Source organism: Mirounga angustirostris, unplaced genomic scaffold (genome assembly GCF_029215605.1).
Source record: "Mirounga angustirostris isolate CCGP_5_RB_7025 unplaced genomic scaffold, mMirAng1.0.hap1 SCAF_2, whole genome shotgun sequence".
Taxonomy (NCBI): Eukaryota; Metazoa; Chordata; class Mammalia; order Carnivora; family Phocidae; genus Mirounga; species Mirounga angustirostris.
Genome location: NW_026991710.1, coordinates 11,726,037 through 11,740,166, shown reverse-complemented (window position 1 = coordinate 11,740,166; position 14,130 = coordinate 11,726,037). Strand labels below are relative to the sequence as shown.

The following is a 14,130-nucleotide window of genomic DNA, read 5'->3' as shown; positions in this document are numbered from 1 at the left end:
CAAGTGGGACACACATTCCCAAGACAGGAGAGGGGGTGAGGAGCCTCCAAGTGCTTGGGTCCAGCTCGCAGGTCAACCAGCGGTCATGCCTTTTTGATGACCTCTCCTAACACCTCAAATCCATAGAATGGCTCTTAGGGGATATGGAATATAATAGATATAAGTCAAGGTCCTGCTCACAAAAAGCAATAAATACTCTGTAAGCCAAGGGAGTATATTTTTACTTCTACAACTTAAAGCTTTATTGGGGATATCATATTCATGGCCCATGGACAAGTGAGAGCTGCCATGACTTTGTGAATGGTTATCAATTAGAAAGTATAGACAGGCTCAGGGATGCCTGGGTGGCTCAGTCAGTTAAGCATCTGCTCTCAGCTCGGGTCATGATCCCAGGGTCCTGGGATCGAGTCCCACATCAGGCTCCTTGCTTAGCGGGGAGCCAGCTTCTCCCTCTGCCTGCCCCCACTCATGCTCTCTCTCTCTTTCTCTCTCTCTCTCTCAAATAAATAAAATCTTAAAAAAAAAAAGTATAGACAGGCTCAGATATAAGAGACCAGATCATCCAATCATTTAGCCCATCTGACCAGATGCCAGGATTCACACACCTAACAACATAACGGAAGTGTTTGTGTCAAGCTGATGAGATTTTATGTAGTTTTTATTTTTCAATATTTTAAAATTATGGCTTTTACAATGAAGAAAATAATTTGGAATCAAAGAAAAATAAATGTCTCCTCAGCAGAATGGAGCAACAAACTGTCATAAAACCATTTCATCAGACCATGGAACGTTTCTACTAAAGAATCATGGGCCATGAAACATGAACACGGATATAACTTTCCTTGTAATCGTGCAAACTTTGGCTTGTTTGGGATGAATATAGGCAAAATGTTATAACATCTCGTCACAGAAAAAGAGAAGGCATCCTCTAAGCAGTCAGTGGTTTTTCTACAGAAATTCCTTCACACCTGCGCTTCTTTGTCTCAAGAGTGAAACCAACCCAAACCATCACGATCCACAACAAACAAGTGGATTAGACTTGTAGACACTTCATTGAGCCATTTGCTCTGTTCTTTCCTTCCTTATTCCACCCTCTTACAGGCTTGTCCTTCATCTACACCCCTGACAAGACTTTCTTCTGTCTTTTACTGGCTTCCTATCCTCCTCATGGGTCTTAACTGTCAGTTTTTCTCCAAGTGTCAAGACCGCCCTCATTCAGTCTTGTTGTATCAGGAAACAAAGGCTGCTCAAAACTCCAAAACTCACCATAGTAGAAATGCTTCCGAAACTGGTTTCTCCAAGCCTGGTCCCTTCTTTTGTATGTGTTTCTAGAGGCTCACACGTTGACATGTCCCCCTAGCACCTCGGACTCAAACAAAATTCACTCCAGTGCATTCAAACCACCTCCCCAGCCTGTGGTCAACTGCTTTCCATGGCTTGTAGGAAACCACCGAGGCCCTTTGTGTGACATTCAAGGCCCCCACCATCCCACCTTACTTTCCTACTGCACTCCTATCTCTCTCTGCTTCCCAGCAAGATCCATAGGCCAGCAACACTGACCCAGGAAGACAGACTGGGAATGACAAAGAGCTGGTATCTGATCCTGACTCTTGCATACATGCCCTGTGACCTGGGAACGGCCTCGCGGCTGCTTTGAACCTTAGTTTCCTCATTGGTCAAATGTGAACGAACACTACAGAACCCACACCTCAGGGTGTTGGGATAATGACATATGAGAACACAGGGAAAACACGTGGCCTGAGCAAGACTCTATAAATGGTAGCTATGATGATTATTGATAAGCACTGAATGCCTCCTCTGTGCACAGCTCTGTTCTAGAAACTCTAGAAACAGCTCTGGAGATGTTATCTTCTGCTTCATTGTTTTTGATCACAAAGTAGAGAAGGTCCGTTTCTCACCTCCGTGCCAAATTCAGTTTCCAATTCTTTCTCGCTGGGACTTTGTAAGCGCCTGGGCCGAGGGGTGGGAATTTCCTGCAGCAACGTGCTTTCTGCTTTGGACTACAAAGTCAAACAGAGAATCACTGCTGGGTAGCAACAGGAATGCTGTGAAAACCTCAGTCACCATCTTGGTAGAAAACAATCTGTAAAGACTACATGCTGCACCTCTTCAAGAGAGAAGAGCAAGTGAAATGGTTAAGGAAAACGACACTGACTACCTCTTAAGCATAATTTTCCACCTGTGCCAATGTTAAATACCACATTAACATTTAAAACAAGAAAAACAAATCTAACGGCATTCAAACCCGTGCAGTTTTGAGCAGACAGAGCATTCCAGACGAGACCTGAGGAATGGCAATCAGCCACCGAGCAAAATATTCATGTGGTTTTCCTCACCCTTGCAGCTTGTAATTTCTCTCTCATGCGTTCCCTCATGGAAAATTCTGCAAAGCCTGTCCTGGAAGCTGAAGGAATTGGAGGTAAGCCTAAAAAAACACAGGAAAATCACTTTAAAACAACGTTTTTTTTTTTTCCCCAAAGGGAAGATGAGATTAAAAAATAACATGAGAATGTAATTTTATTTTGTAAAGTTAGAACTTTACATAAGCAAACATGAGCTCATGCTGACAGACGTCCATGTGACGTACTGAGTGCATGTCTTGGCTTCTTTGTGACTGACAGGGCGAACCTCGGTCCTGCCAGGAGCGCCACGCCAACTTAACCAAGAGTAAAATGAATGACATTCGACGGTTCACAGATGCACCAATTCAATTACCAGTGGGAACAGACCTTCCAATCTGTTGAACTGAGAAACAGGCTTGTAGGTGAACAGATAGCTAATGAGTCCGGGTTCAGCTTCCAACAGTGTCGATCACTTCAGAGAAACCTTTCTACAGTCCCAAGCCATGGCCCTAGGCTACATCGTAGACACGGCATCTATTTTGAACCTATTGTTAAATATATGTGTAAATCTCATGGACTGTTGTGTACCTTCGAGTTTCGGGGAGGACACAGGTGTTACGACCACTAGGGATCTTGAGGACCCAGACTCTGAGGCCCCCGGAGTAAGTGACTGGCTCTCTGATTGCATACCTGGGATGTGAGATGTTTGGGACTGCTCCTGGTTCTCTCGTTCCCAATGCGCTGAACCAAAGTGTTTGGGGAACAGAATGTTACCACGTTTGGAGCAGAAGGGCCGGACCGGGGTAGAGTAGGATATAAGATGGCAGGAGTTTGGGATCGAGTTATGGGGAGCCTGTGATGTCACACGAAGGAGCCTAGAACTTATTCTCCAAGTGGTGGGGGAGTCCTCGGGTTGCAGGTATGGGGTGGGTGGGTGGAGAGAGGAAGGCACCAGGGACCCCAGCTTGGAAGTCCCCGTGAGTCAGTGGGAGCAACCACACAGAGGCCATGAGAAGGAAAGGACAACAGGACCCAGTGACCAGAGGAGGTCATGTGGTTCTCGCAGTAGCGCATCTTCCCGGTACTTGTCAGGTGTGCAAATCCTCAGGCCAGGCCCAGACCTAGTGACCCAGAAGCTGGAGCCCAGCAATCTAGGGGATTTAAGCACACACTCAAGGTAGAGGACCCCTGGTTTAGAGAAAGAAGGAGGAGGGAATGATGCCTGAGTTTTGACTGAGTTGACACTGATGGGCCTTATTTGGTCACAGGACACATCTGAGGTGCTGGTGGGATGTGAAAACGTGTGCTTGTCCAGCACCCGGGCTCTGGGCAAGGCTGGGCCTGGAGGAAAGGCTGAGAAAGCATGTCTACCGTGGCGGATGCTGGTGTCTGGAGAAAGCCTTTCCTGAGGCAGAGCATGCAGGAAGAGGGGTTTCTGACACCTGTGGCCATCAGCACTGTTGAGAGGAGGAGGGCTGGCAAGTGCAAGAAAAAGCGAGAGAAGATACTCTATTAGAAGGGAGAAGGACCAGCAGCGGGGAGAAAGAGGAGGAGGAGGGATGGGCTGCAAAGGTCCCCGCTAGCAACAGATTTGCAGCTCCTTCGGCGCTGGCTTCGTGCACAAGGGAAGAGGGTCCTGGGCTTCCAAGCTCATTTCTGCAGCCTGGCACAGTTTGTTAGGTTGGGTGATAGAAAGGCAGAAAATCCTTCTTCCATAGGCTCCAACCATGGCACTCACTCCGTGCCTGGAAGGAGGCAGGAAATAGTGGCCGTAAAGATAGTGGTCTTGGGTGTGTGGGTTGAGATTCAAGTTCTTTAAGAGAATCTCCGTCAACCCAACCCTGAAATGGCCTTTGACATTCTTTTTTAACTCGTTTGAAAAAATGATCGAGCCATTACTTTCCATTTTAAAGATCACGTCAACATGGCAGATCCTATCCGCTGTTCTGTTAGGGTCCCAAGACTTTTCCTGTACAGAATTGGCCACATTTTGAACTTACATATTTGTGTGATTATTTGGTTGATACCTGTTTCCTCCCCCAGGTTCCACAGTCCCCAGCCACACAGGGCAGGCACATGGCAAGTGTCATTAAGTGTGTGTGGTCCCCTGAGCGGGTAAAGAAAGGGCTTCTGGACTCGTGCTCGCCAGTCTTGTTCTCTAGCTGGCCACCCACCTTGCTTCTGCCCCCAAAAGAAGGATGTTTATAGTCAACAATAAGTGTCTTTAAACATGAAAATGCACCTTGCTTATTTACTTCCCCTCCTTTTTTTTTTTTAAAAAAAAAGAGAATCAGTTTTTCAACTTTACTTAAAATAGCTACCATTTATATGTAGTTCACTAGAATAATTTTATATATTTGTCTTTAAAAGGGAGACAAGGTATTTTATTGAACACTATCTCTTCTGAATAAAAAAACCAAAGTGGCTTCTCTAGGGTTGCTTTGAAAAGCTTTGAAAGATTTTGAAATGGTAAAAAGTAGTTCTTGCTTGACATTTTAGAGTCCATGCTAGGGGAAGACATTTCCAGGGTGTGGACATTCCCGAGTCTGATCTGCACAACTAGCTGGGGAGGTGTCATTTTCCCAGCGAGAACGTGACCCACTCAAGGGCAAAGACTGTGTTGGTGACCTATGTACCTGGCACTGAGCAGCACTAAATCAATGAAGGAAGACACATAAAGGAGGGTGTGAGGGAAACTGTACAAATTACGATAAATGTAATTCTCATTTGGGTGAAACCAGATGGTGATGACACAGTTTTTTCAAGATAACATGATGAACCATGTGTACTCTCATTCATTCCCTTTAACATAATAACTGATAGAGATTAGGTGCTTTCATTTTTATCTGGGTAGAATAATATAGCAGTGTTTCTTTAAACAACTAGAACTAAAATAACCCTCCTAATAGGGGCACCTGAGTGGCTCAGGCGTTAAGCGTCTGCCTTCGGCTCCGGTCATGATCCCAGGGTCCTGGGATCGAGCCCCGCATCGGGTTCCCTGCTCTACGGGAAGCCTGCTTCTCCCCCTCCCACTCCCCCTGCTTGTGTTCCCTCTCTCGCTGTGTCTCTCTCTCTCTGTCAAATAAATAAATAAAATCTTAAAAAAAAAAAAATAATAACCCTCCTAAGACATTGTTTCCCCTAATTTAGTGTCAGTTCCTTCACTACATTACTACTCTGCCATGTGATCCCAAACCATGTCTATTTTTCCTGCCCTGGGGACCAGGGCTGACTTGCCAAGCCCGAGGACAGCTGTGACTTCACAGTTTCACACACAGGCTCTTGGACACAGCCGAGCACACCTGGTGTGAATAAAGTTTCCGCAGAGTCCAATGTGAAGGGTGTGATGAAAATAATTTTAAAAATTAGGAAAGACTTGATTTGGAGGGCTACAAGAACTTGCAGATAATGAGAGAATTGTGAGACACTCCGTTAAACATATATATATGACGTCAATTGGTATGATATACGGATTTCCTTGGCAAGGTGGTGTTTCTCACAGAGGCAGCAGGATGATGTCCTCACAACGCTGCTCTGGCTTCCCAGTAAACCCACCCATCCCGAGGCTGCATCAGCCTCGTGTTTGCAAATGCTTCCGGATCTTCTCTGCTCTGTGTCCTTTACCCTCCCTGTCACTCATGCTCATCATACCCCATCTCTCTCTCCTTATAAGCTTCACGAAACGGTGGACACTTTCCATTTTTCTCTTAATCACTTCCTTTAAACCTGACCCCTCAGGAAAACACAGCCACTTTCTAGGAAGATAGACACTGCATTTTGAAATAACGTAATCTCATCTGTCCCCAAGTCGATGTGATCTTGTTTTTACGGAGAAGTTCCTACGGTTCCTTCTCCACCGTCTGGAAGTCCTCCCCTCCTCCCCTTACTGGTGCCAAGAGACTCCCATCCTTCTTGCAAGGTGTTGTTCTGTGACTCTCACTGCTGAGACCTGAGCTCTCTGTCTACCACGGTGTATACCAGGACTTTCCAGGGACTTGACATAAAATCAGAAATGGGGTATTTGGGTTTGGATTTGTATTGGTATTATCTGGATTCACATAGAACAGGTGAGCATGATAATGACTGTATAGCGACCTCCCTCTTCCACTCGCCCTTTCTAGTGAAAGAATACACTAAGTGTTTTTATTTATTTTACTTGTTATGATGAATAAATATTTACCAAACCCTATAGTACCTTTATGTTTTCATCAGCTAGGCACTACTGATAATTGTGATAATAGCGTGATCAAAAATTCAGTTTGTTAATATGGTGAGTAATGAAAGACTTTTCAGCATAGAAACAGGTTACTTAAAATTCTTGCAGGGAGGAGTGGAATGAAGAAGTTCAAGAAGAAAAGGGAATGGTGTCCAATTTCCAACTGTGCAGGGAGAGCTTGTTTCTGATTTTTGAAGGAGTTGATAGGGGTCATCCGAACACTGTGGCATTTATATTCTTTTGGGTAACTTCAAGAGTGATATAACATTTTTATTTTAAAACATTAATATTTCTCTTAATATACTTCTATTTTGTTAATATTTATATATTTATGTCACCAATAAAATATTTAAAATTTTTTATGGCAACTTACATATAGCATAATTCTTTTTTTAAAAAAAGATTTTATTTATTTATTTGACAGAGAGAGACACGGCGAGAGAGGGAAGAGAAGCAGGCTTCCCGCCGAGCAGGGAGCCCAATGCGGGGCTCGATCCCAGGACCCTGGGACCATGACCCGAGCTGAAGGCTTGATCCCAGGACCCTGGGACCATGACGCTTAACAGACTGAGCCACCCAGGCGCCCCAAGATTTTATTTATTTGAGAGAGAGAGAGAGTGAGAGAGCGCAAGAGGGGGTAGGGTTAGAGGGAGAAGCAGGCTTCCCACGGAGCAGGGAGCCCGATGCGGGGCTCGATCCCAGGACCCCGGAGATCATGACCCAAGCCGAAGGCAGACACTTAACGACTGAGCCACCCAGGCGCCCACATATAGCATAATTCTCATAGGGACAATGGACAAAAGGGTGGGGGAAACACTGGCCTGACCTGCCTTTTAATTCCTGCCTCTTCTCTCACTCATATAAATAATTTCCCCCACCCCCTGTTACAAAATTCCTGGATAGAATACAAATATGGAGTTGGTGGGTAGGGAGAGTGTGGGACAGAAGGCAGCTCGACCTCAGTAGGAGAAACTGGAGGGGAACAGAGGCAATATCCTACAGGCTTGAGAGGGAAAACGTGATGACAATCCGTCCAACTGTCCCCAACATCTAACCGTCTTCATATGGATGTAAGAAAATGGAGTGTCCTTTCAGCCACTGCCAGCCGTCTGGGAACGTAGGACATCTTCGGCTGTCAGGCAGGAAAACCCCAGCACAACGAAAGGGCCTCAGGTTAATGGTGCTTGTCACTAGGATGTAAGAATGTGGGTGACTATTTTTTTCTATTTCCTTTTCCTGATTTTCTAATTTTTATCCAGCAGAGTAGCATCACTTGTGAAAATTTTACTACATAAAATGAAAGTCAAAATAGGCTGAAAATAGCTGGCTCTGCCCTGGGTTTTGAGCTTCAGCGTGGCTGATGGTTCACATTTGCTGAGGGGTCTGGAGGGATTTCTGTGGTCACATTCTTCTTTTCTGCTTCTTTATTTCATAGTCTCATTAACATTGCATTTTATGTAACTGAAAACATGGGGCCCTTATTTTGGCGCATGTCTCCTTCTCACTCAGAGGCGCTTGGACCCCAAGATCTATCTGGCTCTGCCCATTACTCCTTCCTGCATCTCTGTGCGTTAGCACACCCCCAGGCTTGGGGATTGTTTAGGGCTGACTGCTTTGGTCCCCCCAGCATTCACATGTTGAAGCTCTCAACCCCATCCATGTGATGGTATCTGGAGGTGAAGCCTATCTATGGGAGGTGATCAGGTTTAGGTGAGGTCATGAGGGTGGGGCTCCCATGATGGGATTAGGGCCGTCCTAGGAAAAGAAAGCCCTGAACCTTGGCTCTCTGTCTTTCCATCATGTGAGAAGGTGGCCATCTGCTAGCCAGGAACCGAATGATTCTGAGCTTTGGTCCCGGATTCCGCAGCCTCCAGAACTGTGAGAAATAAATGTCTGTTGTTTGAGCCACTGATCTATGGTATTTCATTATAGCACCTGGAGCTGACAGAGACAGGGATCATCAGCTTGTGCAAGACTGGGCCTGGCCAGTCCTGCCTTCTGTCCCTATACTCCGGGTGGTGGGATAGGGCAAGGGGCCTTTAGGCAGGGCTGAGATTCTGCAAGGTGGCTTCCTCGATATATTTTGCCATAACAATTCTGCCTGCAGTTGAGCCTTCCACATTGCCTTGGGCAGAGCGGAAAAACCGTAAACCTCCTTCAGGAGGGCCAGTGACTGCCTGAGTGATGCTAAGGTAACTGAGTGCTCTCAGAACAAGCTTTGTGAACTTCCAAGAGGGGAAGTGACACGTAAAGGGTCTGAACTTGGCGTATTTTTGCAGGCGTGACTCTCTGTCAGGTTGCTAGCATGCTACAAAACCCAATTTTGGACGTGCTATATTAGCTTCTCCAGTTTTCAAGCTCTCAACTGACAAATACATATTGAGCACCTATTGTGTATACAAGGCTCGAAGGATGGAACAGTGAAGAAAAGAAACAAACCTTCATCTTCATAGAGTGTGTTTTCTGGCTGGGAAGAGAGACCACAAACAGGCAGTATATTTAATAAGTCGGATGGTAATAGGTGGTATGAAGACAAATACAACCGGATCAGGGATGAGGAGGGCCAGGAGGGAGGGGTGTATTGCAGTTTTAAGTAGAGTGGCCAAGCAAGGGCTTCAAGGTGACATTGGAACAGGTGAAGGAAATGAGCGACCAAACCATGCAGATGGCTGGGGGATGAGCATTTAGTTGGAGTTATACCTGGTGCAAAGACTCTGAGACAGGGCCATACCTAATGTAGGACCAGAGCAGAAAGGGGAAATATGAGGGTGGGAGATGGAATACCAGGGTAGCTGGTCATAGAGATAAGTGGGAACCAAACTGTGTAGGTCACCCTACACAATTCAGCTTAAACTCTGAGTCAGGTGATAACCACTGGAAGGTTGGAACAGAGGAGTGACATGACCTTGTTTTCCTAAGACCATTCTGGCTGCTGGGGTGAGAACAGAAGCCAGGGCATCAGCTGGGACGCTGTGTGATACTCCAGATGGAAGCTGAAGGTGGCTTGGATTGGGATAGGAGTGGGTAGAAGTAGTGGTAAATAGGCGGATTTATGTCTAGCTTGAAGGTAGAGCAAACAGGACTTATGGGGACTTATGGATGGGGGCAGATAAAGAGAGGAGTTAAGGATGACCCAAGCAATAGAAGAAATGAAACGTGTGTTTCATGAGATGGGAAGATTATAGGACAAACAAGTTAGGAGGAGGAGATCAGGAGCTCAGCTTCAGGAGAGTGAAATCTGAGTTGTCTCAGGATAGATCACAGACCTAACTAAATGTGAGACCCAGAAGCATAAAACTTATAGAAGAAAATATAGGAGAAAAACTTCATGAACTTGGGTTAGGCAAAGAATTTTTCAATATAACCCTCAAAGGACAATCCATAATAGAAAAAAAGTGATGCACTTGACTTCATCGAAATTGAAGCTTTTTGTACTTCAAAAGACATGATTAAGAAAATGAAAAGATGAGACATTTACTCGGAGAAAATATCTGTGAGTTATTGATCTGATAAAGTACTTGTATCCAGAATATATAGACAACTCTTACAACTCCATACTAGGAGACAGAATCCAGTTAATAATGAGGAAACATTTAAATAGACATTTTACCAAGATGATACACAAATGGCTAATAAGCATATGACAAAAATACTCACTATCATTAATCATTAGGGAGATACAAGTTAAGAACACACCAAGGTACCATTATACACCTTATAAAGACTATAATTAAACACTGATTATACCAAGTGTGGACAGTTCTTATAACTGTTGGTGGGAGAGTAAATTGACATAGCCGTTTTGTAAAACAGGTTGGTAGTTTCTTATAAAGTTAAATATAAAATTTATCATATGACCCAGAAATTCTACTACTTCTCAGAAGCAATGAAAACAAATATTCATGCAAAGACACACTGTAAAGGTGTTTAGCAGCATTATTCATAATAGCCCCAAGCTGGAAATAGTCCAAATGTCCATCAACAGGTGAATGAATAAGTAAAATGTGGTACATCCATATGATGGAATACAATTCAGCAATAAAAAGGAACAAAATGTGGATAGATGCTACAACATTTATGAAACCCAAAAAACATTATGCTAAGTGAAAGAAGCCAGACACAAAATACCAAATATTATATGATTCTATTTGCAGGAAATGTCTAGAAAAAGCATATTTGTAAGGATATAAAACCAACCAGTGTTTGTCTAGGGCTGGGGTGGGAGTCGGGATTAACTGTAAATAGGCACAAAGGAACTTTCTGGGGTGATGAAATGTTCTAAAACTGGACTGCGGTGATGGTGGCACAAATCTACATTCATCGAAAATCATTGAGTTTTCTACTTACAGTGGGTGAATTTTATGTTATGCAAATTATATTTCAATAAGGCTCTTAAAAATATGAGTTGCCTCATTAGACAGGCAAAAGAAGGTATTGGGTAGAAGGCTGCCGTCCATTCAGTCCGATGGAGCCCTGGGCTGGAGATAACCGTTTGGGACTGGTCAGGTACACACACGATATGTATACATTAGGATTTCAAATCTTGAGATGACCAAGAGAATGAGGATTGAGGAAGAAAAGAGGGCCAGGCCCTGAGCCTGGGTGCTCCTAGAGGCTGGGGATGTAAGAACCAGCAAGGACACCGAGAGGGACAGCCCACGGGGGAGAAGTAAGAGAGGACTGCTGGAAGCAAAGGGCAAAGGGAGGAGGTGGTGGTGAGCTGGGCCAAATGTGCTGAAAGTCAGTAAGGGGAAGACTGGCAACTGACCAGTGAATTAGGCAAACGGGCAATTCCCTGGCCCCCTCCACAATAGCAGTGCTGATGTGAGTTAGACTGGAGTAGGGTCAGGACTGGAGATGAACATGGGGGTAGATGACTCTGGAGCAATTTTGCTTAAAGGAGTCTTTTGGAAAATGCCTTTCCTGACAACTAATCATCACGCTGGTTGTGTTCTGTACTTGTACTCTTATGATATGGTCAGTAGGGGGGCCACAAGACACGGAGGAGAGGCTCAGCTAACAGTTCCTCATACTCCCTTGTTCTAGAACCAGGAGGCATGGCACACCACGCAGGGTCACACGGAAAGACACCAAAAGGTGGTCAGGAGGCAGAAGCCGGGAGCGAGGTGAGCCCTTAGGCCATGGCCCTTATTGGGATTTCTCAGGGAAAGACAAGCAGGGCAGGGTGAACAGTTTAGGCCTGGCTAGTTTGAATTATTCTGGGGGACTCCAAGCTATAGTGGTGTCCCTAGTTGCCTGGTATTTGACCCTGGGATGATGCAGGCAGAGGAATACTGCTTCCTCGGGTGGCATCCGCCCGAAAGAGGTGGACTCTGGATTGGTCAGCGTGCATCTCAGAGGCACACTCCTCTCTGAGTCCTTTGCCATCTCTTAAGAATTGGCTCAAATTTCCTCAACCCAGAAAGATTGTTTTTTTTCAAGATGTCAAACATCATAATATCCAGAAAAAAAGTTATAGAATACAATGTACTATTTATTCATACTTGTTTTAGTGCTTTAATTTAGTCCCCTCAGTACCGTGTGAGGTAGCGAACGCTAGTGCTGGTGAACTTTTTGACCTTTCCTACATTTCCCAGAATGCATGCTCTGACTAGAATGTTCTTTCCCTTCTCCCACTGCCAGACACCCAGGTAACTCCCAAGACCCAGCTTTTTCAGGCAGGTCTCCTCTGGGTCCCATACAGTCCTTTGTGACATTTCTTTCCTGGGTCAGTCTCTCCAGGACTTGATGCCTTTTTAAAAGTAAGCCTAAAACGAATGATCTACTTCCTTACATTTGCATCAGATTTCACCAGATTCCCTACTTTCTTTTCCACCAATACTGAGAAATTGGCTCTGAAATGATGCTTTAATCAGAGAAGCTAACACGAATGAATGGGAAACAGATGTCAGTAATGAGGAAATTTATGTTCGTAAGAAACTACTTAACATTTGATAGTTACTCCCTTAGGAGATGGTGCAAGTTGGAATCATGGGGGAAATGTGTATACTTTTTCTCTAGATGTTTATTTGATTTGGAACTAGAGCCTGTTCAGTGCCTTCTTTATTTGGAATGTCAGGACTGTATGCATGTTTGAATAGCTGATTAGGAGCCAAAGCTTTTACTGCATGATTTTATGCTGCTGTTAATTAGGGAGGTGGCCCTTCTGAGCATGTGCCTGGTGCGGGGGGAGGCCGCAGAATCTGTGTGCTGGCATCTGAGTATCTGAATACAGCCTGACTTTCACACCCCTTGGAGGCCTGTAGGAATGCTATAGTGTAGAAGGGCTCGTAGGTTCAAGGTGAGGAGCAGGGGTGCTGGCACCAAGGGGGAGGCCAGAGCCAGGAGAGGTTTGGGAAGTAAATGTAAGAAGGAGTCAAAGATCCGGGTCCAGGAGAGCAGGCCTGGTTGGGAGGATGCGGTGGGCGTGGTACGTGAGCATACCTAAGCCAGAGCATGGCCTTGCATAAAAAGGAGCGAGGCCAGCTTGAGACATCTGTTCACTCGGTAAGCATCGTTGAGTGCCATCGGGGTACGAGCCCTGTGCTTAGCAGACCTGAAAGTCAGTCTCTACCCTCAAGAATTTCTAGTCCAGAGGAGAGGGGAGGCTATGCACCAAAAAAAAGATGACTTCAGACACTTGCATGGGTACAGGAGCCAGGAAGCCCAGAGGGGGTCTACTCAGCCCACCCTGGGGCATAGGGGAAACTTTCCAAAGGAGGTGGTATATATATTGATTTTTTAAAAAAAGATTTTATTTATTTATTCATAAGAGACAGAGAGAGAGAGAGAGAGAGAGAGAGAGAGAGAGAGAGAGACAGGCAGAGGGAGAAGCAGGCTCCCCGATGAGCAGGGAGCCTGATGTGGAACTTGATCCCAGGACCCTGGGATCATGACCTGAGCTGAAGGCAGACGCTTAACCATCTGAGCCACTCAGGAGCCCTATATATTGATTTTTGAAAGGTAAGTAGCGAGGCTAAGATAAACCAATAAGCAAAACCCCCAAATACAGAAAAGTTAGTTTAGGCAGGAAGAGTAAGGTAGGTGATTCCCCCAAGTGACACTCTTTTGCAGAAAAAAATGAGGCACAGCCAGAGTGACACTCTTGTGAAGGCTCTAAGCTGGCTCTGTGCCCCGTAGGAAGAGTGTGTGGGGGGCCTGGGAGCCCCTGTGGACAGTGCTGGTTGCAGCATCGTTATTGCACCTTCCGTGGGCAACTGCAAACCCGGAGCTTTAAGGACCAGTCAGGGTTGCGATTTGTGTCAAATGATGCCATTTTTTGTGGCAATTAAGAGCACAGAGGTCTACAGATGGAGTTTGAGTCCTGACTCCACCACCTCTGGTGGGTAGTTCTTTTGGAACATAGTTTCCTAGCCAATGAAACAATGCCCCATGATGGTGCTGTTCTGAGAATTACATGATGTAATGCATGCATTGACCTTAGCACTCAAGAATGGTAATTATTTTTGTTAGTTATGTGGCAACAAGTTCTTCTTTTGGCTGGAGGAGACTACTATGTATGTACCAGCCCCTCCCCAGGTGCTTTCTGTG

The 14,130-nt window shown here is 45.2% G+C and overlaps 1 protein-coding gene across 11 annotated transcripts in view; it reads right to left on the bottom strand.

Annotated features, from left to right (window-relative positions):
* CC2D2A (coiled-coil and C2 domain containing 2A) overlaps positions 1 to 14,130 on the bottom strand; it is a 133,916-nt gene that overhangs the window by 100,786 nt on the left and 19,000 nt on the right. For 10 of the 11 annotated variants that reach the window (XR_010409301.1, XM_064584295.1, XM_064584302.1 and 7 more), the window contains 2 exons: positions 2,358 to 2,446; positions 1,920 to 2,021 (listed from right to left, as the gene is read on the bottom strand). Coding sequence is in view for 10 of the 11 variants with exons in the window: in XM_064584295.1 (XP_064440365.1) it covers positions 1,920 to 2,021; positions 2,358 to 2,446 (191 nt within the window). In the remaining variant the exon portion in view is untranslated. The remainder of the gene's footprint in view (positions 1 to 1,919; positions 2,022 to 2,357; positions 2,447 to 14,130) is intronic. The other variant, XM_064584299.1, reaches the window with a different exon arrangement.